The 27,727-nt window shown below is 35.0% G+C and overlaps 6 protein-coding genes and 1 long non-coding RNA gene across 8 annotated transcripts in view; 5 read left to right on the top strand and 2 right to left on the bottom strand.

The window, feature by feature from the left end:
* LOC104743520 (COBW domain-containing protein 1-like) overlaps nt 1-2,774 on the bottom strand; it is an 11,080-nt gene extending 8,306 nt beyond the window's left edge. Inside the window, exons 1-2 of the mRNA XM_010464590.2 lie at nt 2,261-2,774; nt 2,099-2,171 (exon numbers count right to left, since the gene is read on the bottom strand). Of these exons, the coding sequence (XP_010462892.1) occupies nt 2,099-2,171; nt 2,261-2,381 (194 nt within the window). The 5' untranslated portion in view covers nt 2,382-2,774. The remainder of the gene's footprint in view (nt 1-2,098; nt 2,172-2,260) is intronic.
* LOC109128769 lies at nt 3,346-4,142 on the top strand. Its single transcript, XR_002035084.1, has 4 exons — nt 3,346-3,523; nt 3,638-3,695; nt 3,780-3,880; nt 3,978-4,142. It is a non-coding gene; the product is annotated as an uncharacterized LOC109128769 (long non-coding RNA).
* LOC104743519 (DUF724 domain-containing protein 3-like) lies at nt 4,453-7,608 on the bottom strand. The gene is given in 7 exon segments (XM_010464589.2): nt 4,453-5,113; nt 5,324-5,414; nt 5,505-5,659; nt 5,754-5,883; nt 6,073-6,471; nt 6,638-7,210; nt 7,543-7,608. Coding segments are annotated over 7 exon segments (2,043 nt in total). The 3' UTR covers nt 4,453-4,484.
* On the top strand, nt 9,066-10,836 carry LOC104741198 (peptidyl-prolyl cis-trans isomerase NIMA-interacting 4-like). Its single transcript, XM_010461994.2, has 5 exons — nt 9,066-9,164; nt 9,787-9,932; nt 10,030-10,139; nt 10,388-10,530; nt 10,624-10,836. The coding sequence occupies exons 2-5, from the start codon at nt 9,797-9,799 to the stop codon at nt 10,664-10,666; spliced, it is 432 nt and encodes a 143-aa protein (XP_010460296.1). The 5' UTR covers nt 9,066-9,164; nt 9,787-9,796; the 3' UTR covers nt 10,667-10,836.
* Nucleotides 17,346-20,932, top strand: LOC104741197 (beta-glucosidase 40). Its single transcript, XM_010461993.2, has 11 exons — nt 17,346-17,669; nt 18,518-18,643; nt 18,750-18,825; nt 18,930-19,001; nt 19,171-19,258; nt 19,341-19,596; nt 19,680-19,795; nt 19,891-20,114; nt 20,199-20,230; nt 20,315-20,417; nt 20,502-20,932. The coding sequence occupies exons 1-11, from the start codon at nt 17,517-17,519 to the stop codon at nt 20,786-20,788; spliced, it is 1,533 nt and encodes a 510-aa protein (XP_010460295.1). The 5' UTR covers nt 17,346-17,516; the 3' UTR covers nt 20,789-20,932.
* LOC104741196 (UDP-glucose 6-dehydrogenase 1-like) lies at nt 21,438-23,786 on the top strand. The gene is made up of 2 exons (XM_010461992.2): nt 21,438-21,624; nt 22,144-23,786. Exon 2 carries the CDS (start codon nt 22,165-22,167, stop codon nt 23,608-23,610), a length of 1,446 nt encoding a protein of 481 aa, XP_010460294.1. The 5' UTR covers nt 21,438-21,624; nt 22,144-22,164; the 3' UTR covers nt 23,611-23,786.
* Nucleotides 23,963-27,632, top strand: LOC104741195. Of its 2 annotated transcripts, XM_019235692.1 has the most exons (4): nt 23,963-24,685; nt 25,045-25,197; nt 25,310-25,924; nt 26,674-27,632. In XM_019235692.1, exons 2-4 carry the CDS (start codon nt 25,053-25,055, stop codon nt 27,372-27,374), a joined length of 1,461 nt encoding a protein of 486 aa, XP_019091237.1. In that variant the 5' UTR covers nt 23,963-24,685; nt 25,045-25,052; the 3' UTR covers nt 27,375-27,632. The 2 variants fall into 2 exon arrangements, with proteins under 2 accessions (XP_019091237.1, XP_010460292.1); XM_010461990.1 differs by lacking the exons at nt 23,963-24,685; nt 25,045-25,197; nt 25,310-25,924 and adding an exon at nt 25,934-25,946 and having other exon boundaries at nt 26,059-27,632.

Raw genomic sequence — 27,727 nt, 5'->3', positions numbered from 1 at the left:
TTTTGAATGCTCAACACAGCCTTGCAACGGTATATATCCATCTCCAATTTCTTATCCCACAGAATTTCCTCCAGCCATAAACGAACCTGTCAATCCGAGAACAAGTTGGTGTGTCACGAAGAACACTAGTTTCTTAACTAGTTGTCCAAGAACGTCTGATAAATTTGCTACCTTATCGAGGTTTATAGGTTGCGGTTCGCTGATGCATAGAGTCCTTACTCCACTATCATGAAGATCTGTCGTCGTTAATGATTTATTTGCTTCCAGCAGTGATTCCAGACGACTAACATGCTAATTTCAACAATGAACAGGGAAAAAAAGGTTCAGTTTTTACAGACAAAAGCATAAGTAGTAATCGAACAAAGAAGAGTGAACAGGTTTCAGAGACTTAACAGTTGTNGCACAATCTCATATATCTCTCTAACAGCCTACGTACGCATATTCAATAAAAAACAAGAATGTGAAGAGCATACTGAGGAGGATCACAAGACCTTAATTCATGACTACATTACCTGCAATATATGCAGCTGGTCTGATTTTTGAATGCTCAACACAGCCTTGCAACGGTATATATCCATCTCCAATTTCTTATCCCACAGAATTTCCTCCAGCCATAAACGAACCTGTCAATCCGAGAACAAGTTGGTGTGTCACGAAGAACACTAGTTTCTTAACTAGTTGTCCAAGAACGTCTGATAAATTTGCTACCTTATCGAGGTTTATAGGTTGCGGTTCGCTGATGCATAGAGTCCTTACTCCACTATCATGAAGATCTGTCGTCGTTAATGATTTATTTGCTTCCAGCAGTGATTCCAGACGACTAACATGCTAATTTCAACAATGAACAGGGAAAAAAAGGTTCAGTTTTTACAGACAAAAGCATAAGTAGTAATCGAACAAAGAAGAGTGAACAGGTTTCAGAGACTTAACAGTTGTATCATATGCCTGGCAGTTTAATATATTGGACAAATCAACTTGGCACCTAACAGATCGGATGACATTGGCGAGCGAGTTGATGGAATGAATCTCCTTCTCTAATTCATCAGATTCCTCTTGAGAAATCAAGTCCACCTTGTTCATTATTATCGTGTCCTATAACACAAACAAAACAATCTCGTCATGATGAGGTGAGAGGGAAGATGCGGAAGGCGATAATAGTGTACCAATTGGTTGAGTCACACAATATGATTACCGCAAATGCTATTTGATTTAAAGCCTCAGGAAATGAGGATGTGTCACGGCGCTCATTGAGCTGAAAACGAAGTTTTTTTGCATCGACAGCCTGTTCAAGCAGCTAAGTCAGTAAAGGCATTACAACATAAATTCCTAAGCACTAAATTACTGGAACTAGGGAGAGAGTGTGCAACTTGAGACATATATGCTATAAAGAAGTAACCAGATAAAGAAAGAATCAACTAGCTATAAATGATGAAGAGACCTAAAACTAGTGTGGAGAACACAATTCAATGTATTTTTAATCCCTCTGCTGTGTACAAGATGATACTAGAATTGTAAAAGCAATGTCAAGATCAACAAAGGAGAAGTGAATCAGATTTAAAGAGTTCACTACTCACAGTAACAATGCAGTCAAGCCAGTGGAGCCGGATTTGCTAAACCTGTAGTCTCCAGCAATATATGATCAAGTCTGCATTTGAGAAACCAAAAGCAGAATGTCTAATAAATCAAAATATTGTCTCAGATTCAACTAGTAGTTATCAACTACAACTCAGGAAAAGCAATATTCCGAACAGAGGACTAAAAAAAAGAGAACAAAACAGAGTACCAAAGCTTCAAATTAGGTTGACATATATATGCATGTGGTTCAAGGCTTGCCTTTACCAAATCTTAGATCATCAAGAATATCTCACAGAGTCTAGAGATTAAGCAAAGGCTCATAAATTTGGGGACTTCACGAGCTGAACAGTTCAGAGTTCGTTACAGTATAGAGAAATTAGAAAAAGCACCTGTCTTTTCTCTGAACAAGCTGCTCGAGGGCTTGAACAAGGGTATGCTTAACAGTACAGCAAACTCATCCATTAGCGAGCTCAACCCATTCCTCAACAATGGCACCTTCATCTCCATCGTTAATCATAGAGCCCTCTCAACACCAATCTCTTCCCCAAACTCATTCAAGATCACAGCGATTCTCTTCTCCATCGTTAATTTACAAGCTGGAGCCAAAAAACAAATCAATCAACAATCAAAAACCAAAACCCAACACCTTAAATCATTGAAAGGAAGAAGCTTTATCATTGCTTACGGTGGATTTTCCCGCGCCGACAGACACCAACTGAAACAGCGTCGCTTGATGAGAGATTCTTTCCGACAGAAACATCCGGTTGGATTTGGATAGCCATCGGTGGCTCTTCATCATCTTCCATTTTGTTTTTGTAACTCTCTCTCAGCTTCCTTCCTTGAGCGTCATCGCCGGTTTATGCAGAGACGCCGTCAGAGAAGAGAAGACTCATCAGAGCTTCGTGTATGGGCCGAGCCCACATCAACTCGGTTTGGTTCGGTTTAATTTGATCAGATTTGGTTCGGATAAAATACTAAACCCCTAATTTGAACAAACTAATCTCTCTCTCACTCTCTCTGCTCGATTCTTGCATCTGAAAGAAAGAAGAAGAAGAAGAACCTAAAGGTCTCGTTGTCTTTTGTGTTGAAAGAAAGCTCATTTCTGCCTGTTTTAGTCTCCATTACATCTGAATTATTGCTTGAGTTCAACGATGGGAAGAGCAAAGAAACCTCAAAAGTTTGCTGTAATGAAAAAGATGATAAGCCACAAAGCAGTAAGTAAAGAACGACTATTCTTCCTTTAAATTTGATGTCTTTAGGGGTTTTTTTTTTTTACTGGGAGTTTCTTAATGGATACTTATCTTCAGTTACAAGGAAGAGGTTCTGAATCCAAACAAATAGGGACCACTGAACTTCCGAGGAACGTGTAAGCTATATATCATAAACCCTTCTTTTTTTGTTGTTACTTTGGTGATGTTGGGGTCTTCTTTAAAAATTTTGGATTTTGATTTTTTTGGTATCAGTCCAAGTGTGTTCTTCAGGGCTTTTCTGTTCTCACAACTTTACTTTGGTTCCTCCTTACCGGGTTTTTGGTGGATACCAATTTCATCAACTTCTCCATCCAAAAATATGGTTATAATAACAATCAGTTGCATGATCTTAAGTAGAGCTGTAATCGGAATGTGCATGATAAAGAAAGATCGATTTTGATTGAATTTGTTATGGTGCAAATGGATGTCTTATAGATTGATCTTGAGAAGGGAATGATGGACACTTCTTAAGCTGAGCTAGAGAAGTTAAGTCAGAAGTATCTGTTGCTCTAAGGTAAAAGCTTTTTTAGACTTCAAAGTAGGACTTTTTCTTCTGTAGAATTGCAGCTTGGATCCATTTACTGGATTCTTCATTGGTTACTTCTACAATTTTGGATAGGATTGTGAAGGTTCTCCCCGATTTGAAAGACTACCTTTGTGTACACAAAGGGACATATCTTGTGGACAGATTTACTCTGGTAATGCCTCGGCTCTGGCTTTGTTTACTTATGTGTCCTGTTTCTCCAAGGAGATGTACTGTTTATGCATATAGTCTAATCTTCTGTTTGATTATTTCTTCTGTGATATACCAGCACAAGTGCTTCACAGTGGCTTACTTGTGACAGAGATCTAGAGCGAAGGTTTCTCAAGGTAAAGCTAGTAATTTGGTATGAATGCTTGGTGATATCCATGGCTGTAATCCTTGGATGTTAACTTCTTTTAGTTTTTCTACAGAATGTTAACTTCACTGTGTGTTAAAGCTAGTACTCATTTATGTGACGCAACTCAAGTACTCAATAGAGAAGTTGCCTGAAGCAACAATCATGTATGTGGAGGTATGCATTGTATCATCTCTTCGACTGTGAAATTTGAAATATAATGCTACTTGGTATTAGCTTATTTGAATTCACTTTTGTGATTTTGATGGTGCAGCTCCAAGATACTGATAAAGGAACAGAGACCCCTAATGATTCAAGAAGATTTTTGGGAAGCCTTAGTTAGTGTTGGTTTATGCGCTGTTGTATTATGCGATATTGAGCCATTTTTTGTTCTATTGTGTCCTCTATTTGATAATGTTGTTGCACTTGTAAGCTAATATAACACATTTCTTTAAGCTAATATAAGACATTTCTTTTCTCAAGCTCTTGCGCTGTCTTGTTAACTTGTTACTTGATATGGAAATTAACGTGTTTGTTTAGCTTTGAGCTTTGGGGTTTTATACTTAACGAGGAAACAATTTAACAGTTGTAAGACCAGAATGATTCTCACACATTTATGGCTTAAGATTTTAAAATCACAAAATAGAGATCGACTCTAATCACCATAAGATCAACAAAAGCTAGATTTCTAGTTAATCTTTAAAAAGATCATCAACGATACGCAAAAGATCTTAGACAAGTCACTTACATCTACTTCATTTACATGTTGTTTCCTAACTTATTACCATGGAGCCAACATAGATGTTCTAATCTCCAGCTCCACATCTGCAATCTCTTGATCAATTGTTACCGCACAAGATTTCATTTCATCAATCATTTTGTCCGCAGCTCCCATCTTCTCTATCACAGCTTCCTTCTTCTCTTTGGCAAGCGCTTCTTGTCTCTGAAACTCAACCTTTTCTTCTTCAAATATGCGTCTTTCGGTCTATTGAGCTTCAATCTTCTTGTCGAGAGATTTTCTGTCCTCCACTTTCTTTGCTCGCTCATCTTGGAGAGACAACACTTTGTCAATCCTTGATTGAGGGGTTCCAACGTCGAAACCATACATCTCTAAATTGGCAAAACAACTTATGATGCTCCTTAGTTTACTTGAAGAAACATTGGGCGGCAGATCTCTGACTTCTTTTACCAACCAGTCGAAAGTCGATATCATACTAACAGCTAACATTTCCCGGTCCTGGGCATCTTCTATAGGCTCGACTAAACGGCTGAAATGAGGATTCTGTGGTAATGTTTTGTATACCTCCTCTGTTTCATATTTATCCCAAAATGGCATAAGCTTTGATGGAGTTTCCTCAACATCACCAGCAGAATTATGTACTACATTTGGGACTTGATCTAAGGATACATCTGCATAGATCAATCAAAAATAATAAATAAAAATTTGCTTTAGCATACACAAACCAAAACTAATGATGCGTCTAAGCTACTTTGAAAAGACATAGCTTTAGTACAGTGAAACAGATTCTTTTGCTGGAAAAACAAAAACATTTGACATTACATATGATTATATATGTGATGCAGAAATTAAACACAGGGAGTTAAGGAAGATCAAATTACCTATTGATGTTACTTGCTGCGTTACAATTGGAGGAGTTTTATCATTCATCATCACAGCATCAGCTCCCTTCTTTCCCGAATCTCCAGTGGCCTATTACCATGTAACACAATTTATGTGAAACAACAATCAAAGACATGAGGAAAACAAAAAAAAACTAGTTAGTGTCGAACATCCAGTTACGTTTTCAGCTTCAGTGACTGTCATACCAATGTCCTCAGGATTCTGGGAATTTCTCAGAGGCTTTGTGGCCATTTTAGGGGTCAATGCCTTAGCACCAGAACAAGAAAGCATTGGCTTTTTTCTTAGGACGTTTGGGACTTGATCTAAGGATACATCTGCATAGATCAATGCAAAATAATAAATAAAAATTTGCTTTAGCATAAACAACCCAAAACTAATGATGACTTTGAAAAGAAATATGTACCCAACCTGTAGGTGGAGGTGTATTTATCCACGCAGAGAGAGGCACATCAACAATATCATCAACATGGCATGAGTTGTGTGTTTCTTCTAGTTTCCTTTTTCTGTTGTTATCTTTGCTATTCTCCTCCTGAGGCACCTGCATTCAAAAAGTAAATAACAACCATGAGGCTCTAAGATAATAAGCACCATCTAGTAAAAGCGACAAAAGAGTGTCTAAGCGTACAGTGAAAATAGAAAGAACATTACAGCTTCAGATACTAGCAATAAACCAAATAATGTTGACTGAAATTAGTATAATTGATCCCTTTAGATCATCACGCCAAACTCCACCTTCCCACGTCATGAAAGGCCTAAGATCCGAGTGTTCAAATACAGTTTCCATCTTTCTAGCCTCTAACTTAACCGTGTAACGTTTGTCACCGTAAATTACTCTCACCAGCCCTTTATGCCATCCCGAACCAGAAAACGCCTCGACAGAATCCAACAACGAGTACGTGTCAACCGAAGAAGGAGGCGGTATGGGTCTAACACGGCACGAATCAACGGTCATGTTTGGTCTCCCCTCATCACCATCGCAGCTCCTCCGGTACCTATTCCATTCCTTCACAATGAATCTCTTCTTATCATCCACACCAGTCTCTTTGATTATCATTGCAGTGAACCACAACATAGCATCTTCGGCAGAATTAACTTCCACCATTGTCCCGGAGGACTTATCCAATTCCTTCAAGGACAGCATACATAGCCGTTAAAGTCTACTCTAAACATTCTCAACCAAAAGCTAAGAACTTTTTACCCATTTTAACCATAGCATATAACAAGAAGAAAAAAAAGGAACAAAATTGAGACAATTTATAAGTAAAATTGAGAACTTGGAAACCATTTGGTACCTTGATTTCTGGTCGGACCCAGCTGGAACCATTCCAATCAAGATGACGTCGCAAATCCTTCCTCTGGAACTGTATAATGTCAGGTGGTAAGTCAAAATAGACAAGATAGTTGTCATCTTCCAGTTTCTTAACGACCACACCAGTCCACCACCCGTCTTTGTGGTCAGCATCCACAACCGTCCCTTTCTCCAAAACGACCCCTTTGTCTTGATTCTCCTCCGGAGGAGGGATAGGTCGGATGAACCTCTGTTCCAAGTGTTCGAATAGAGGAGACGAACCGTCCGATTCAAGCAAAGTTAAGTACCTAACGCGAAGTATCTTCTTTCCTGAAATCCTTCTTGGGCTATCCTCTAGAATAATAGCTCTGAACCACGCCCCTTCGAATCCTTCCTCTTCCGAAGAGACTTCAACTTCACAATCCTTCATAATCATCCTCGTCGTTTCATATTTCTCCCAAAATGGCATAAGCTTTGGAAAAGGCACAGTAGGCTTTTCCTCAACAGCAGCAGCAGAACAAGAACGCATTGGCCTTTTTCTTGGGACGTTTGGAGGAGATTCTCTTATGGGTTTCCGCTGAAAATGGAAAAAAAAAACAATACAGCTTCAGATAATACCAATAAACCAAATACTCTTTGACTGAAATTAGTATCCAATGCCTTCAAGGACAGCATACATAGAAAGTTAAAGTCTACTCTTTAACATTCTTAACCAAAGCTAAAACTTTTTCACCCATTTTAACCATCGCATATTACAAGAACAAAGAAAGGAACAAAATTGAGACAGCTACAAGCAAAAACAAAACCAAATCTAAGAAACAATCTCTTAACCAGTGAACCATAACACTGAAAATAGAGAAAAGTCTTGCAAGAAAGCAACAAAATCGAGAACTTGGAAAGCTTTCGTACCTTGAGTTCTGGTCGGACTTCCACTTCACAATCCTTCACAATCCTCGTCGTCTTTTGCTGCTCCATCTCCGGAATGTGGTTACTTTTACAGAATAACAAACAAAACCCAGATCCCAATTGAGCAAAGAGAGAAGCACAATGTTAAAACCCTAGAAAAAAAAATTGTTGTGGGGAACAGAGACGGAAATAAAAGGAAAAATATATTAACTCTTTTTCATTTCTCTATTTTTTGGCGCGAGCATCGCAAAACTCTGTTGTACAAGACTACGTTTACGTTGTTGAACTGGTAGAGAGAATCCTCAATAACTACGAAACTAGAAATATTTGGATAAGATTACCTTATTGGGCCTCAAGGCCTCGTCTTGTAATTGTCGAATTCACAAAATACACTAAAACCTCTATAAATTAATACTCTATAAATTAATAAATATTATAAATTAATAAATTTTATTAATCCTGAATTGGATCAGTGTAAAAAATAACAAATTCGATAAGATAATAAGATAATAAGATAATAAATTTTTTAAAATCTTTATGTAAAATATGGTCCCAATAATATCATAAATTAATAATCATGTAAATTTACACATATATATATATGCTGATATAATAAAGTATACTTTTTTTTTTGACAACAAAGTATACTTCTCTTAAACCTCATATTTATAATACAATTGTTATGTTGTATCTTCAAACTATAATGATATAAAATATTCTATAACATTTCATAAAATAACTAAAACATTTTAAAGTTTTCAATTTCTAAATATGCATTATTTACATTTTTATAGTTTGATAGGCTATTAAAATACGACAATTGATATTCTTATTCATAAATTTGAATTTATGTATGTCATGTGTATAAGTGAATTTGTCTATAGTATTTGTAATTTATTTTCAATAATTTTTTCTAAATATTTCAAATTCAGTTCCAATACCATAAAATTTACAACATCCGAAATTCTAATCTTATTTTGCTAAAATTATCTCAATTCATAATTTTTAAATTTAAAACTTCAAACAACTAAAAATATATCTATAAATTAATAATTATTATTTTACACTATAAAATGATAATTATTCATTTATAAATAAATTAATATCACTATAATTAATAAAATGTCTTAGTCCCAATATTATTAATTTATAGTATCACATATGTACTACATTAAATGCCACAACAGAGGCTTGAATGAAATTAGCTTTAGCCTTTTTATGTTTGTTTCTAGTCTCTCTACGTATGATTTGTACTGTACGACTGTACGAGTAAGACCACCCACACGAGTCTCTTTGACTCAAAAAAAAAATACCTTTTGACTAAGATCATTGAATCATATCCTTTTAAGCTTTTGTAGTATTTGATTTTAATAACACGCTTTTTATATGGATACAGATTACTTTTTTCAACTAAAATAGAGACTAGAGAGAAATATTGAGGAACACCTTATTCATTTCATCAAAAAGGGAGTTCATACTTAACAGATCTGAAGCCCGAGTCACATAACAATGGGCCGAGCCCATATTCTAATCTGCACGAGAGACTTTTTGTTAAAAGTCTCTCTTTCTCTCTCTCTCACTCGGATGCTCTCGATTGTTCAATCTGAAAGAAGAGGAAGCTCAAGGTAAAGTTCTCGTCTTTGTAAATTTTCTTAGCTTCTCAATCTGTTTTCATGGTTTATGGTCTCAATTGATAGAGTCCCTTTTGTGTTTTCTCCGATGGCGAAAAAGGGTTTTGTTATTAGTTTGTCAAATTCTCTGTTTATTTTTATTTTTGTTTTTAAGCCTAGAAATTGAAAACTGGGGTTTGTGTTATTTGCGCTACATCTTCAGCCTAGGATCATTGTTTTCCCATTTGAGATATCATCATGTGTTTGGACGCACTGATTCTATTTTGGGTTCCTCGTGTTTCGATTGTCAAAATGTTAAAGTACGCTTTTTTTTTTTTTAATCTGTAATCTTGTTTGTTTTGATCATTTAGATGAATCCATGCTTACTAACTGTTTGATTAATAGCCTTAAATAATTCTACTTGTTTAAACATGTTTTACCAATTCTGTATTTGGTTCCAGTATAGATTCCAAGTCACTTGTATTATTTGTCTTTAAATCTACATTGGAAATTCCTACTGGAGTTGTTTCAGGGTTTAGGAGGTTTAGGGTTCCAGGGTTTACAAGTTGTGTGCGATGTTTAAAACCCCTGAAATCTGATGATGGTGGTAAGCTTAATCTTAGGTTGTTTCTTACAGTTTTAAGTAAATGGGGAAGGGTGACGCAAAAGCTGGTGGGAAGGGTAAAGGAAAGCAAGCAAGTGGCAGTGATGAAGCACCCTCCAAGGGTAAAGGCAAAGCAGGAAAAGCCGCTGATGGTCTCGGGACTTGCACTTACGTTAAAGGTTTGTTCCTTTTCTTTTCATTTCTGTGCCTACTTGAGCGCTTCTGGTTCCACAACATCGAAAGTTTTGTCGAAACTGAGATGGCTTTATTATACAGCAAGACATGTTTTGTGCGAAAAGCAAGGCAAGATCAACGAGGCCTACAAAAAGTTGCAGGATGGTTGGTTGAGCAATGGAGACAAGGTTCCTCCTGCTGAATTTGCAAAGGTGAAATTCCTTCTTCTTCTTTCTTACTATGTCTATGGGATAAAAAACATCAATCTAAGATAGTTCAGATAGTATTGTTATTCCATCTTTAGCTGTGACATCTGCTGAAAACCCATTTCAATACCTCATAGTTCATTGCTTTCTCGAGACCTATAAGTTTTAGTTTCCGTTGGCTATACTTCGATAGATGTGTGTAATGAATGGTGGAGAATCTGAACACGATTTTTTGTGCATGGAACTTATCTCAGATTGCAGCAGAGTACTCGGAGTGCCCATCAGGGAAAAAAGGAGGAGATCTTGGATGGTTCCCTCGTGGAAAGATGGCAGGTCCATTCCAAGATGTCGCCTTTAACACACCTGTTGGAGTCACCAGTGCACCCTTCAAATCAACGTACGCCCACATCCTATCTCTTCTTTCTTCAATCTGAATTTTGCTTATATATTAGTGTATGATGAATATGAGTGTACGGCAATTGCATTGCAGGCACGGATATCACATTATCTTATCAGAGGGAAGGAAGAACTGACAGAAATCTCCTCTGCTACTCTTATGGAAGTTGCTACTGTAACTTAAAAAAACACAGCCTTTGTTGTTTTGGCCCTAAATGGTTTTACAAATTGTTTAAAAAAGTCTTCTCAGTTGAATAATGAATTGTTCCAAAGGCTATAATATATGTCGGTGTTGATTTCTGAATAAGTCATATCTCAACTCTGATATTAGTAGCTCGTCGTTAGATACTTTGGCTTTGGGAAAGTCAGAGTTTGCCATTTTGGTTTCTAAGCTTCTGAACGTAGACGAGGCTTAGAGAGGTTTGCTAACATCGCAAGAAATCGTTTCTAAATAAACAATGGTCATACATGTGAACACAAGTGTGTAAATGCATATGAAAAAGAACAGAGGAAAGAGACGAGTGTAGTGTGCGTTGTTGACTTGTGTACTTGGTAGTGTGAATCTAGCAAACGCATATAGTCCTATGACTGATAATTTGCCCAAACCCCCAATCCTCCATCCACTTTTTATTAAAGAAATAATAAATATTGAGATTTGTTGTCGCGTAACCAAATTTCAAACACAAGCAATGACTTCACGAGCTAATAGTTCCCACTTCCCACTTGTGTGGCTTCTTCTTCTTCCTTGATTAGTCCGATGAAATCATGCTTATCATAAGTATTAATTAGACTACAACCTTATTCATTCCAGAAGAAAATTTATTTGTGAGGAATATATTGAATAAAAGGATTTGGTTTTAGAGAACAAAATCCGAATGGGATTCCTATAAATACTTTTGGACAAAGCAAATGGGAACACAAGACTTTATATATAACCGCAATCCACAAACTAGGCCTGGGCAAAATACCCGGATCCGAAGATCCGATCCGAACCCGATCTGAAAACCCCGATCCGAATCCGTATTCGAAATTGTAAAATATCTGAACGTGTTCTAATTCTTTAAATCCGAAAACCCGAACCCGAATCCGAATTTCACCGAAATCCGAACGGGTATCCGAATATATCTATATTATTAATATATAGTAGTAATATATTAGTAATATTTATAATTTTAATAATATAAGTATCCAAAATTTTCAGATTTTTAGATATATTGCGTATTATTAAATAATTTAGAGTAAATTAGATACTAAAATTTTGAATTTTGTGAACTTCTGGTAATCCGAATCCGAAATACCCGAACCAAACCCGATCCGAACCCGAAGTCTAGAAATGCCCGAACGGGTCCTATACCTCTAAACCCGAAAATCCGAAATATCTGAATCCGAACGGGTACCTGAATGCCCAGGCCTACCACAAACAATGAGGATGAATGCAAAATTAAAATTTATTAACATGTAATATTGTGAAAATATACAAAAACAATCATGTGTATGATGTATTCTTCTAATGTTTAGTTTACGTACAGACAATTATACCTAAGAACATTCAAAATTGTAGATTAAAGTTGCTAATGTTCGAGTTTATCACAAACTTTCAGAAGTCTATTTGGGTTATCTAATAACAAAAGCAACAAATCCCTCTTGGAAGAAAGCAAATTGAAATGTAAAAATTGTAAAGAAAAACGAGAACACGGCAAAAATTACTAACGTGTTTTAATTAAACAAAAACACCAAGATATATACGTTGCATCAGAAGTCGATAACTGTGCAAAATTCCCCATATGTACATACATAGCTACATTGTGTATCAAACCAAAACAAAACAACAGATAATTGTGTAACAGCAATAATAACTCGATACGTGACATACGTCTCAAACATGAGAACCTAAAAATAAGCCACAATAATTCCCACTAGTGAACTTCTATATTCATTAACTAAATTAATCAAATTAATCTCCTACTTAACCACGTACGTACGGACACATATATAACCAACAAAAATTACATAACACATGACTTTAGATTTGGAAAAGGAAAACTTTTTGTACGTAGAAAAATTGAAATGTTTTTTCTCTTATAAGGAAATGTTTTCGTTCGTTTACGTTTGAGATCTACGAACCAGAGAGCAACAACTACGGTGTACAAGGAAATATTGTTGAATTATTCTTACCAATAGACAGACAACATCTAGACAATGGTGATTTGCTTTACTATTAAGTTAAAGAACATAATGAACATATTTAGCCATAAGTCTTTGAAAATAATATATTTTAGCCATAAGTCTTTACATGATATTATGATAGTTAGTGAAGTCAACACCTATCTTTCCTTTTTAATGTTTTAATAAAATAATACATGTCCTTAAAGTTGACCCAAAAAAATTAGATATCCTACCAAGCAACTATGTTTAAGATCTTAACAAAATAAATAATACCCCTTCCGTTTCAAAATATAGAATGTTCTAACTAAAACACGCAGATTAAGAAGTTTTTACTTTTAACAAGTTCAACCAATCAGAAACAATACTGTATAATATAAAATACTAAACTAATCTAAAAGTTGCATAAAAACTTGAAAACATCATATATTATGAAACAAAAAACTTCTCTAAAACATCTTATATTTTGAAACGGAGGGAGTAATAAACTATAAAAAATATTTTTCAATTGGATAACTTTGATATACTCTACACATTAAAATTTGGAAAAATGATTGCTAGCTACGCCGATTATTGACCAACACATACAAACAATATAAATGTTTTGTTAGCTACACGAACAATTGTCATTACATAAGAACATGCATAAACAAACATGAGTTATGTACAATACCATAACCATCTAATTCCGATGATTTCTTTGCTGGAATCCGGTGTTGACCGGTATTAACCGGCGTTGACCGGTGTTGACCAATGTTGACCAAAAATTTTAAAATTTTTATTTATTTTTTATAAACAACAAAGGTTAAAAAAAAAGTTACATAACTTTACTAAAAGATTATATAATAATTTTTTACTACAAAAATATACATTTTCCTTTTATAAATTCAAAAGTTGGTTTTTTATTTTATACCATATCATTTGTATACCCTATTATATTTTATTATGTAGCATGCTATTAAATATTTTTATATAACAAATATATAACACAAAAAATGGTAAATCAAAGTCTAAATATATAGCAAGATGCAATATACTTTGACAAAAAAACAATGTAACAAATTAGACTCAATTACAAAAAGTCTATGAAGATTTTTAAGCCAAAAGATTTTAAGAAAAGATTATATGTCTCATCATTTGTTATATACCATTTTATATTTGTTATATAAAAAAGAAAAGTTTTTTATATAATAAAATTTTACTACAAAGTATTATAACAGATATAATATGGTATATAACAAATATACATTTCCCTTTTGTATATAATAAATATAATATTGTATAAAATTAAAAACTAACTTTTGAATTTACAAAAGGAAAATGTATATTTGTTATACTATTTTGTAGTAAAATTTTATGATATAATCTTTTAGTAAAGTTCTGTAATTATTTTGTTAATTTTAGTTGTTTATGAAAAAAAAAAATTGCTCAACACCGGTCAACGCCGGTCAACATCAGTTAATGTCGGTCAACACCGGATCCAGGCAAAGAATATATCAGAATTAGATGGTTATGGTGTTGTATACATAACTCATGTTGTTTAAGTCATCTATACTTATATAGACAAAGGAACTGTTGGTGTTTGCAGGTGGTTCCTGTTCAGTTTTTTTTTTTTTTCTTCTTGTTTACTAGTAACTAGTATAGGATTACACTGGATTTGCCGATTAAATTTATTCTTTAGGATGGCAGCGATGATAATGATCGATTTCACAACTAAGACAAACAGTTACCAATTTTTTTTAAAACCGTTGCCAAATCCAAAATCAGAAGCCCCTTTCCCAGAGATGGTTACATCGGTTGATTTGATTATAGGTTTATGTGTCCTACGATGGCTAAGTGCCGTTTGTTTTCTCTTTCTCATGGTGATGGTTGTGTTGGTGACTGTGCCAGCGAATTGGGTTGATAAAATTCAGAGTCAGTCGAGACTGAATTTGTTTCAAACGACATCAACAAGCAGTCAAACGCAACCAACTTTGGTTAGAGTCTTTTGTTATGGTGATCTGAAACGAAATCGTTTTTGATGTATTTCTCCGATAGTAGAGCCGAATATTGTTTGGCGAGTAAATGCGAATTTTTTTTCTGGATTTATTCAAGTCAAGCCCGTGATACGTGAAGAGTTTGTCAACTCTCCATGATAACCAATATTTTCAATATCCTTGTGGAGAAGGAATGAAACATAGAATTCAAAGAATATATTGGTGTTTTGGTCGGTGAATATGGGATCCCGGAAAATCAAGTCGACATAGGAACAATACATCGATGAACGGGAAGGTAATGTGTGATACGAATTGGCTGTGAAGTGAATTGGCTGTGAAGTATATTGGTGTTTTGGTCGGCGAATATGTAATGTTTAATTAAAGTGATGCAGAAAGCATTTGGGAGTTTCATCTATAAGGTGTTGGCCCTTTACGAGTATATGAAGAGAGGACTTTACAGATTTCATTTGTTGCATGTAAGGCTTTCGTTTGGAAAGCAGGGTTACTTCCACTTCTTCATGGAAATTGTGTTCAATTTCTTTTATTTGGTTTAATGGTTGTATTTGTATGGATGTGTAATATATCATGTAACATTTTTATGATATAATAAAATTGATTTGCCGTTAAAAAAAAAACTCATGTTTGTTTATGCATGTCCGTATGTAATGACAATAGTTCGTGTAGTTAATAAAATATTTATATTGTTTGTATGTGTGGCGATGTGTTAGCATATACTTGGCGTAGCTGGCGATCATTTTTCCTTTTTTTTGTTCAAATACATACTACGGTTTTAAAATAGTAATACTCTAGTTATTGTTTTCTATATTATTGAGTTAAATAATGTCGTCAGTGATTAAATGTTCACTTTTTCATGACTTTAATAATAATTGATATACTGGGTTTTAACCCGCAGTACACTACGAGACTATATTTTTATAATCAATGGTTAAAAATAAAATTCTTTTAACTTCTAAAGAATCTAATATCAATTATTATAGGATGGAACCAATCTAAGTGAGTTAATATACAATTTAATTGTTGGTTATACTTCATATTTATAGAATTATACTAAAGGGGAAATTAAGAAAGATTTCAAGGGATATTTTTTTAGAAAACATCATTGTAATTGAATTAATGTACTAAATACCAAGCACAATATCTAAGATACCACTAACCAAAAAAATGAATAATCATTTATTTTTTGAATACACTAGAACCTCCATAAATTAATACTTTTTAAATTAATACTCGCTATAAATTAATAAATTCTTCTGATCCCGAGTTGGGCCGGTGTAAAAAATAACACATTTCGATAAAATAATAAGATAATAATTTTTTAAAAAATCCTATGTAAAAATATGGTCCCATAAATATTATAAATTAATAATTATATAAATTGAGATATATATATATATATATATATCTAGTGAAATATGATTCTATTGTTGTTTGTCTATTCTTGAATTTGCATTCTTGTTGAAGTTCATCTCTAATTTTTTTATTGTTGTATTTTCAATTCGCATCCATAAATTGTGAAGAGTCATAGATGCGATAATTGCTTCTTTAGTTATTGGTTTTAAAGGTACCACAATATCTTTTGTGGCTTCATCATTAGAATGAAGGATAGTAGTAACAATTTTTTCTAAACTCTAAACTTCTAACATTTCTCATTTTTATCTAGATAATCTATTAAACAATTGACATTCATCCTATTACGATAACCAAGATTATAAATTAAGAAATCTTTTTAAATATGTGAATGATAACAAAGTATCTTATTTTGTCATAGAAAATTTTCAATATGAAAATGAGAAAATCTCTTCATAAATTAATAAAATATTATTTTATCGATAAATTAATAATTATTAATTTATCGATAAATTAAAACCTCTATAAATTAATAAAATTTCATGGTCCTAACCTTATTAATTTATAGAGGTTTTACTGTAATTGTTACAATTGTTTTAGAGAAGTTTAGGATTTTTAATCTTGATATGGTTCTTAAAGTGATAATTTTGTTTAAAAAAAATAAAGTAAAACAGAAAGTAATTGTGGAAATATTTTAGGAATTTTCTGTTTTAGTTACTGGTTAATTTTCCAAAATTTTAGGGATTAATGTTGTAAATAACTTTTTTAATAAGTAAAACTAAAATGGTATAACACAAAATGTACTTCAAAAATGTTAATATATATATATAACATTCTTAGCAATAGAAATAGTGATATGGTTTTAGTTAATATGTTTTTAATATATATATATATATATACCCTAACATGTTGAAGATTTTAATTCATAACAAAGAAAAATAATTAGAAAATAAAATTGATTTTAATTAAAAAACTTAGCTTTTGCACACAAAAAGAAAATTAAAAAAATTAGCAAAAAAATCAATGTGATATAGGTACCTATTTAAAATTTGACAATATTTAATGCTTATAGGGAGACTGATCTAATTTGGATTCGATCGAAATAATTTACATCAATATGATCCATTTCACTTGATTGATTGATAATTTATAATTCAATTTACTTCTAGAATTTTTTTTTCTTCCTAATTGTTTTCCTGGCAAATGTGGTTATCAATCAAATTATAATTTGTTTAGTTTTTTTTTATTAAAGGATCCGAAGGTTTTCATAACTCTTTTCTTTCCCCTCTCCTATATATACTAGTAGTCCTTACATAGCTTTATTTCTCACTTGCACTCCTTTTTTTCTTTCTTTTCTCTTCTCGTTGGTCTCTCTCTTACTTCTTTCTTATTTATCCCAAACAGTTTCCTTCCATCTCCACATACAAATTAAAATATATATGTGACTGGCCGGAGAAGAAAACATATTGAAGGAAGAGATATGGCTCCAAGTAGATCCATCATGGTGATACCAAAGATGACGATGATGGTAATGATGATGTTGTTGATGCATAAGACATGTTTCTGTGCGGACATTTCCAGAGGCAGTTTTCCAAAGGGCTTTGTCTTTGGAACCGCTTCTTCTGCTTTTCAGGTCCCCTCTCCTCTCTTCCACTCTCTCCGCTTCTTTTTTCTTTGTTTTCCATTAATTTTATTTTAAAGTTATGTTTATCGCTTCCTTCTAAGTTTTAACGAAAACTGAAAAACAAAATTAAATATTCACCACTTAGGTCACATCAGAATATATAAGATCACATGTGATATGTTTTTATTCTCCCAATAGCAAAAACTTTTCTTAAAAAAACAAGAAAAAAGCAAAATCCCACATCTTCTCTTGTAGTTGGAGAACCAATTAAGACTAAAACTTTAATTTTATATAATGGAGTAATACAAGTACATCATATCTGAAAATGTATATTTTCTGACAAAATTATACAGAAGCTTGTGTGTTGAATGTGTTTTTGTTTGCTTATAAGTTCTGGTCCATATAAATTTGATAAACAAACGAGTGCATGACGCGTAAACCAGGCCATGTATATGTTCATCAATCACGGGTAGCCAATAGTTACTCCTCTTCTTGTGGTTTCGGTTTCTCCAAATTTTAAGGTTTTTTTCCAAAAAGATATAAGCATTTTTTTTTCAAACAACGACCCATTCTTTTGCACATTTTTACAATCTTCACCTTTATCTTTATTTTTCTACTTTTTATTTTCCAATTCCATTATCACCAAAGTCAAGTTAAAATCAAAGTCTTTCGGTCTCTCACCTAACCAAGCACACCCAATTAATGTTTCGGATACCTTTTTTTTCCTGGCTGGAATTTGAGCTGAGTTGTTACTTGTTAAAATACCTAAATTGAATATGCAAATACTAGTATTAGTATAAGTATAGATGAACGACCTATGTTATAATAAAATTTAATGAAATCAATAATGACTGCAGCACGAAGGAGCAGTAAACGCAGATGGCAGAGGTCCGACGATATGGGACACATTCTCCCACACTTTTGGTAAAATCACCGATTTTAGCAATGCTGATGTTGCTGTTGATCAGTACCATCGTTACGAGGTTAATATCCCCAACAAATTTAATTAACCAAATCATCAATCATTTTATACATTTCCAAATTTTTATTAAATGAGGTTTTGATTAATTGAAATTATGGTGAGGGCAGGAAGATGTACAACTTATGAAGAACATGGGGGTGGATGCTTACAGATTCTCCATTTCTTGGTCACGCATCTTTCCAAGTATGTTTTTCTCTAATCTTGTTGTGTTTTGTTTTGTTTTGTTTTAGAATCTACTTTACAAAATTCAAATCGTGATAATAATACTATGTGTGGATGGTTTACAGATGGCGTGGGACAAATAAACGAAGCTGGAATCGATCACTACAACAAACTCATAGATGCTTTACTTGCTAAAGGTATTTATTTTTTTTATTTTCTTGTTGCATGATTTTAAGGGTCTTAAGTCTTATAATAATCTCAAATTCTACGGTAGTCATCTATTGTATATGAATATCATGTTTTAAAAAAAATATTTATTTGTGGTTGGTCTGAGTTCCACTTGGAATATAAACAAAATAATTGTAGGGATCGAGCCGTACGTGACTCTGTACCATTGGGACCTTCCTCAGGCACTCCATGATCGATACCTCGGTTGGCTAAACTCACAAATCATGTAATAATCCATACAAAACATTCAATAAAACTATTACATAGCTAAAACGAAGAAACTAATTTCAAAAGGCAATATTTTGTAGAAATGATTTTGCAGCGTATGCTGAGCTTTGTTTCCAGAGATTTGGAGATAGGGTGAAGCACTGGCTTACATTCAACGAACCACACACATTCGCCATCCAAGGCTATGACGTTGGCCTACAAGCTCCAGGCCGTTGCACCATTCTTTTTAAGCTCACTTGTCGTTCAGGAAACTCATCCACTGAACCTTACATTGTCGGTCACAATGTTCTTCTCACTCACGCCACCGTATCCGATATCTACAGGAAAAACTATAAGGTAAGTCAATACTATATATATTGAAAACATGATGTTAATTAGATGAATAATAAAATATAGTTTTGATTTATAATTATGATTAGGCAAAACAAGGAGGTTCGTTAGGGATAGCGTTTGATGTAATGTGGTTCGAACCGGAGTCAAACAAGACAGAGGACATTGAAGCTGCACAAAGAGCTCAAGATTTTCAACTTGGCTGGTAAATATATATATGTTTTAACTTTTTAAACGGCTTACCGTTTTCCATAATCTATATTAAGTGACAAGTTATGTATCTAATATGATCTTGATTAGGTTCTTGGATCCGTTGATGTTTGGGGATTACCCAAGTTCGATGAGAAGCAGAGTCGGAAGCAGATTACCACTGTTTACGAAATCTCAGTCTGCTTTGGTGAAGGGTTCTCTAGATTTTGTAGGGATTAATCACTACACAACGTACTACGCAAGGAACAACGGCACTAATCTCATCGGCACTCTTCTACACGACGCCATTTCTGACTCTGGAACCGTCACTCTACGTAAATACGTATACTTGTCTCTCACGTAAACCCTAGTCATGAAAATCTGATAATAACTCATCTTCTTTTGCTGTAAAATTTCAGCGTTCAAGGGTTTAACCGCAATTGGAGATAGGGTAAGAAACATTTCTGACTCGTACTTAGTTATTCAAGTTCCAAATTTTCTAAACTTGTAATATTTTTGTTGATGTCGCGAACAGGCAAGTTCGATATGGTTGTACATAGTGCCTAGAGGGATGAGAAGCTTGATGAATTACATCAAACATAGATATGGAAACCCTCCAGTCTTTATCACTGAAAACGGTAACTAATAAAACCACACGTCTGTGAAACTCTCTAGACAATAAAGAGAGTTTGTAACTGTAATCACGATGTTTGTTTGTGTAGGAATGGACGACTCAAACAATTTTCTAATCTCAAGAAAAGACGCTCTCAAAGATGCAAAAAGAATCAAATACCATCATGATTATCTCTCAAACTTACAAGCTTCGATAAAAGAAGATGGATGCAATGTGAAAGGGTACTTCGTATGGTCGTTATTGGACAATTGGGAATGGGCAGCAGGTTACAGCTCGAGGTTTGGTCTCTACTTCGTTGATTATAGAGACAACCTCAAGAGATATCCTAAGGACTCTGTTCAATGGTTCACTTCTTTCTTGAACTCCACTTCTTGATGATTTCCATATATATATATCGCATAATGTATACAAAATTTTATGATTTAGTTATGTATTTCCAGTTTAGAAAAAATATATTTTAAATCACGACTTGTACTCTAGTGGTTTCCATATTGTTGTCGATATCATAATTGACATATTTATATTGTTGACAAAAACAAGAAAGCACAAAAACATCATTGGAAGTTACTAGTCATGCATCTATTCAAAAATCAAAACGTATTAAAAATACATGTCTAAAGCAAACGTTCATGATTATCATATTGATAAAAACAAAATTAATTACCGTTTAGTGTATATCTTCAATATATATACATATATATGCAAAGATAATACCGTATTAACTACTGAAAACGAAGATCTTAAATTGGTTTAACTCATCTTTATAATGATGATAATGATTATCCTCCTCAAGCTAAATCCATTTTTTGCCAACTTAGCTTAGTGTTACAATTCTAAAAGCAAGAGATAAGTCTACAAGAGTGAATCTTAATCCCAAAAAAAGGTTTAATTAAACGTCTTACTTATCTTTTGGTAGTAAAATTTGTTAACCAAAATTATTTAAGTAGGCATCTATAAATAATTGAACCCACAACAACAAAAAAGAAAAAAGCGTGTGGGATTTATCTTGAGAGCAATAAATAAAAAAGGTAGAATTGTGCAAGTCAAGTGGGTGAGACAGAAGAGCAGATACAGAGAGAGAGAGAGAGAGAGCGTATTTATTTTTACATCTTCTTCTGCTCTCATTCCTTCATCTTCGCCGCTACAGTCTCTCTTTTTTTGCTTTCTCTCTCTCATTCTTCACCGCAACAACAAGCCCCAACTCTCTCAAGGTAAAATTCTGAATTTTGATCTCTCCTTCGTAAATGTATCGTCTTTTTCGATCATCCTCTGTTCGAAAGATGAGATTTTTTTCCTTTATTTTCCGTTTTTGTCGGTCGTTCTCTCACGCGTTTATAGCAAAGATGGGTTTGTTTTTATTTTGTTCTAGATCGTACAAACCAAAGATTGTGTTTTTATATATTTGTTGTGATCAGAAAGAACCAGATTGATCCCAAGTGCATTGCTTTATATTTTCCAAAACGTTATCTGAAAGTATGTTTCTTTTGAAATATATCATAGATCTAAGCTTACAAGGTGTTTAATGCTGCATCCATGTTTTTATATAACTTTATTTTGTTTTGGTTAATCTACTGGAGTAATTACATTAGTAGTATCTGTTGTTGCCATCACCGACTTGTAGCTGTTGGAGCAATTGTTACATTGTTGTTTCTATTAAAGGTTTTGTCTTTGTGTAATTGACTAATTTCCTCCACTCTCGTCGACTATATATCATGGCTTTGTATTGTCAGGAGAAGTTTTGAAATTCAGAGATGGTGAAGATATGTTGCATTGGGGCTGGATACGTGGGTGGTCCGACCATGGCAGTGATGGCTCTTAAGTGTCCTGAGATTGAAGTAGCTGTTGTGGATATCTCTGAACCAAGGATCAATGCTTGGAACAGTGATCGGCTTCCTATTTACGAGCCAGGCTTGGACGATGTGGTGAGACAATGCAGAGGGAAAAACCTGTTTTTTAGCACAGATGTGGAGAAACATGTCTTTGAGAGTGACATTGTGTTTGTCTCAGTCAACACGCCAACCAAAACGCAAGGTCTTGGTGCTGGCAAAGCCGCTGATCTTACTTACTGGGAGAGTGCTGCTCGGATGATCGCTGATGTCTCCAAGTCTAGCAAAATCGTTGTTGAGAAATCCACGGTTCCTGTGAGAACAGCAGAGGCTATCGAGAAGATACTGATACATAACAGCAAAGGCATAGAGTTTCAGATTCTCTCTAACCCGGAGTTTCTTGCGGAAGGTACTGCAATTAAGGATCTTTATAATCCTGACCGTGTGCTAATTGGTGGTAGGGATACAGCTGCGGGGCAAAAGGCTATTGAAGCTTTGAAAGCTGTTTATGCTCATTGGGTTCCAGTGGAACAGATCATTTGCACAAACCTCTGGTCTGCTGAGCTCTCTAAGCTTGCAGCAAATGCGTTCTTGGCTCAGAGGATATCATCTGTCAATGCCATGTCAGCTCTATGTGAGGCAACCGGTGCTGATGTCACACAAGTTGCGCATGCCGTGGGTACAGATTCTAGAATTGGTCCCAAGTTCTTGAATGCTAGCGTTGGTTTTGGTGGATCATGTTTCCAAAAGGACATCTTAAATCTTATCTATATCTGTGAGTGCAACGGCTTGCCCGAAGCAGCTAATTACTGGAAACAAGTCATAAAGGTGAACGACTATCAGAAAATCCGTTTTGCAAACAGGGTTGTTTCTTCAATGTTTAACACAGTCTCAGGCAAGAAAATCGCCATCCTCGGTTTTGCTTTCAAGAAAGACACAGGTGACACGAGAGAGACTCCAGCCATTGATGTTTGTAACAGATTAGTTGCTGACAAGGCCAAGCTGAGGATATACGACCCACAAGTCCTTGAAGAACAGATCAAAAAAGATCTTTCCATGGCTAGGTTTGACTGGGACCATGCGGTTCCTCTCCAGCAGATCAAAGCTGAAGGTATCTCAGAGCAAGTAGAGGTCGTCTCAGATGCTTACGAAGCAACAAAAGATGCGCACGGCCTTTGTGTCTTAACCGAGTGGGATGAGTTCAAATCCTTGGACTTCAAGAAAATCTTTGACAATATGCAGAAACCTGCTTTTGTGTTCGATGGTAGAAACGTCGTTGATGCAGTGAAGCTGCGTGAGATCGGGTTTATCGTATACTCTATTGGTAAACCACTTGATTCATGGCTCAAGGACATGCCTGCTGTGGCATGAAGTTGGCCAAACTTGGACCAAACTATTATGTCTTTTCTTTAATGTAGTATTAAGATTCCTTTTAATATCTGATTCTCTCATTGTTACTAAGCTGAAACAAATGATATGTATCTGCTGATTCTGAATCTGCCTAAGTTGGAATAGAATATGAATAAAAATACTATAGTATCTTTCAATTTATGCATTAACCATGATTAGACTATTAATAATATGGTAAATATCTCCAACAAAATCGGAGTTTAATTGTGGCATCGAACAAAATAAGGGAATAATGTGTAAAACTTAGAAAACATTAAGGACTAGATTAAAAAATGTACTGCTTTTAAATTTGGGGTCCAGCTTGATTTTAGGGATTTTTGCGGGTCAAATTTGAATTGTTTTTAAAAAATAGATCCACGAAACCGTATCCACTTTTCTCGATATTATCTCCTCTCGTCTTCTTCCCCAATTTTTGTTCATCGTAAATTCATAAATTTTAATCCTTTTTTTTTTTTAAACTGGGAATTTTTCAATTAATCTTGCAATTGATCTGTATATTCATCTTATTCTCGTTTCCCTCTATCTATTGGTACCAATTTTGTTCTATTTCGTTTGGCAGATAAAAATCTAGGGTTAGGGTTGTTCATCTCCTCTCTAGTTGTTTAGTATCTCGATTCACCGTTTTATTTCGCTGTTTACATCTATTTTCATAAATAACCCTTTTGAATTTGATGTCAATTTCATGTTTTTCGTCCCCGATTAAGATCTAGGGTTCATATTTTTATCGATCTATCTCGGGGCTTCCTAGATCTGTAAATTAGTAGAGGGCTTTCTCTTGATTTGTATATATTTTGTCAATTCTTATCCATTTAACACCTGATTTGGTTAAATTTTTTGGGTAGGCCGGATTCTGGGGTTAGGGTTTTCTCTGATTTGGGGATTTTCGATTTTTTCTAGCTTAAGCGTCTAAACGCCTAAAGTTCCTATTGGCTATTCCTATATTATCGTATTTGAGTCTTCTGGTGAAGTTCTAGTTTGGTTCTATCCTTTGTGGTATTGGCCTGAAACCTTATCCGAGCTTTGCCCCTTTAGAGAGGTAAATAACATTCATGTTAACTGGACATTTTTTCTTGTCTGAACAGAATAGGTCTTCCTTAACGTTAGTGATTATGTTAGTTTGTTTTTGGGTGAATTGCATGTCTGTTAAAGTAGCATGATAATGTATAGTTATTGTCTCAAGGAGAACTTATATAATGAGCCATCCTACATAGGGTTTGTATGAAGTCTCTTGCATTCATTTTAACCAATTGTATGAATCCTGAATCTTGCCGTATACCTGTTTCACTGTCCAAATGCGCATGTTGTTGCTTTCATTTATAAGGATTCATGGTTTGAGTTCTATGTTCATTTCTATTCTTCCTTAGAGTTTACTGCAATTTATCACCTATTATGCAGGTTGAAACATGGGATCCAAGCGCCCTTTTGAAGATGAGAAGTTTCATGAGCTCCCGCTCAAACATTCTAGACAGCTTGGTTATGCTGATAAGACGACTCAGTTTGAAGAAGTTGGTCCTCGCCATGCTGTTTTCCAGAAACCTGTTGCCATGGGTAAATATTATGTGTAATTAATAACTTCTTCGCAGGATTTACTCTTGTTTTGAAAGAATAAACCTGCTTATGTTATTTGCTGTCTCTTTTGAATGGGGTTACTGGACAATAGTGAATGAGGGAAATCTGTGTAAGTCACAAGGCTGTGAATCATCTAATGGTGATATGTTTGATGAAGAGTCCAATTTTGTTTACCCCAGTCATGACATGGATGATACTTTATGGGTTACAAACGGTTGTGGTGGAAGAGAAGCAACGCACTCTCTCCATTCTGGAAAGTATTTCGAGCTGGATGTACCTCCAAGAGTGTTTGCTCCTGTTGCGACTTTCTATTCGTTTCTCATCGATCAACCTGCTAGAAAGCAAGTCCCCATAGGACCAGGTTTTCAAGCTGAAATTCCTGAATGGGAAGGTAGTCAGACTGGGTGTGTAGAACCCACAGGCATGTCGGTTCAAAATCACATTATTGAATTTGCTGATGGTGAGAAGCCGTTTGGAACGTGTGTTGTTCCCATGCCTGCTTTGAATACATCTGCACATATTGATGACATAGTAGGGAAGGGTAGAAAGTTCTGTGTCTGCCAGGATAGGGGTTCTGTCAGGTGTGTGTGCCAGCACATCCAAGAAGCTAGAGAAGAATTAGTTAAGACGTTTGGAATTGAGAGATTTAAAGACCTGGGCTTATGTGATATGGGGGAAGAAGTTGCATGGAACTGGAGTGATGAAGATNCAGAAACCTGTTGCCATGGGTAAATATTATGTGTAATTAATAACTTCTTCGCAGGATTTACTCTTGTTTTGAAAGAATAAACCTGCTTATGTTATTTGCTGTCTCTTTTGAATGGGGTTACTGGACAATAGTGAATGAGGGAAATCTGTGTAAGTCACAAGGCTGTGAATCATCTAATGGTGATATGTTTGATGAAGAGTCCAATTTTGTTTACCCCAGTCATGACATGGATGATACTTTATGGGTTACAAACGGTTGTGGTGGAAGAGAAGCAACGCACTCTCTCCATTCTGGAAAGTATTTCGAGCTGGATGTACCTCCAAGAGTGTTTGCTCCTGTTGCGACTTTCTATTCGTTTCTCATCGATCAACCTGCTAGAAAGCAAGTCCCCATAGGACCAGGTTTTCAAGCTGAAATTCCTGAATGGGAAGGTAGTCAGACTGGGTGTGTAGAACCCACAGGCATGTCGGTTCAAAATCACATTATTGAATTTGCTGATGGTGAGAAGCCGTTTGGAACGTGTGTTGTTCCCATGCCTGCTTTGAATACATCTGCACATATTGATGACATAGTAGGGAAGGGTAGAAAGTTCTGTGTCTGCCAGGATAGGGGTTCTGTCAGGTGTGTGTGCCAGCACATCCAAGAAGCTAGAGAAGAATTAGTTAAGACGTTTGGAATTGAGAGATTTAAAGACCTGGGCTTATGTGATATGGGGGAAGAAGTTGCATGGAACTGGAGTGATGAAGATGCACAACTTTTTCATGAGGTTGTTTATTCCAATCCTGTTACATCGGGTCGGAACTTTTGGAAGCACTTGGAAGCTGCATTTTGTTCCCGAACTCAGAAAGAGATAGTTAGCTTCTACTTTAATGTTTTTGTCCTCCGAAGAAGAGCCATCCAGAACAGAACTTTTATATTGGACATTGATAGCGATGATGATGAATGGCATGGATGTTATGGTGGCTCTTCGGGTGCTCGATATGATGAAGAAGATTCTGCTATCGAGTCTCCTTTTCATCAAGGGACTGAGAAAGTGTATCCACTCCATCATGAAGAGGGTGAAGAAGATGCCAGTAATAGCAGCAAAGATGAAGATGATGATGCCTATGTTGATACTAGAGAAAGTGGCACTGGACTGTATGATGAGCCCACGATGAATTCAAAAGTTAAATATATGGATGTAATTTCTGGGAACAATGGAGAGAGATTGAACGGGGAAGATGACTTGTGCATTTCCTTTGAACTTGCACATGATGCAGTCAACTGTGCAAAGAAAGATGAGACTGTTCCTGGAGAGCATCAGAAGAGTACTGATGACGCTAAAGTTCGTGAGGCTACGAAGTGCACAGATGTTTTAAGGAATGGCAGAAACCTTCAACCAACCCAAAGCATCATGGAGGAGATATTAGGTCATGGATCCTGGGAAAACAAGGCAAGAAACAAGTGAAGAAGCAACATCATTCTCAACAACTTGCAGAATCCTGGGAGAGATATTGGGGTTTATGGGGTCCTCCTACAAAAATGTTCCTATTTAAAAGTAGAGAGAGAGAGAGAGACTTTGTAGACTTAAGATTTTTTTCATGTGGAGTTTTGTGAATGGGCTGTTGTTCCACTTTTCTTGGGACCCTCTTGCTCAAAATTCTTGCTTAGTATGTCAGAATCTCTCTGATTTGCAGAAAAGATCTTCTCTTCATTGATCTTTAAATTATCTACATGAAGTTTGAAGGCAAAATTTTGCTTTTGCCTTAAGAAACCATCATCACAGTTTGTGAGTAACCAAAAAAAAAAAAAAAAAAAAAA

This window comes from Camelina sativa, chromosome 14 (assembly GCF_000633955.1).
Source record: "Camelina sativa cultivar DH55 chromosome 14, Cs, whole genome shotgun sequence".
Lineage (NCBI taxonomy): Eukaryota > Viridiplantae > Streptophyta > Magnoliopsida > Brassicales > Brassicaceae > Camelina > Camelina sativa.
The sequence above is the reverse complement of the archived record's forward strand: the minus strand, read 5'-3'. Positions and strand labels throughout refer to the sequence as shown.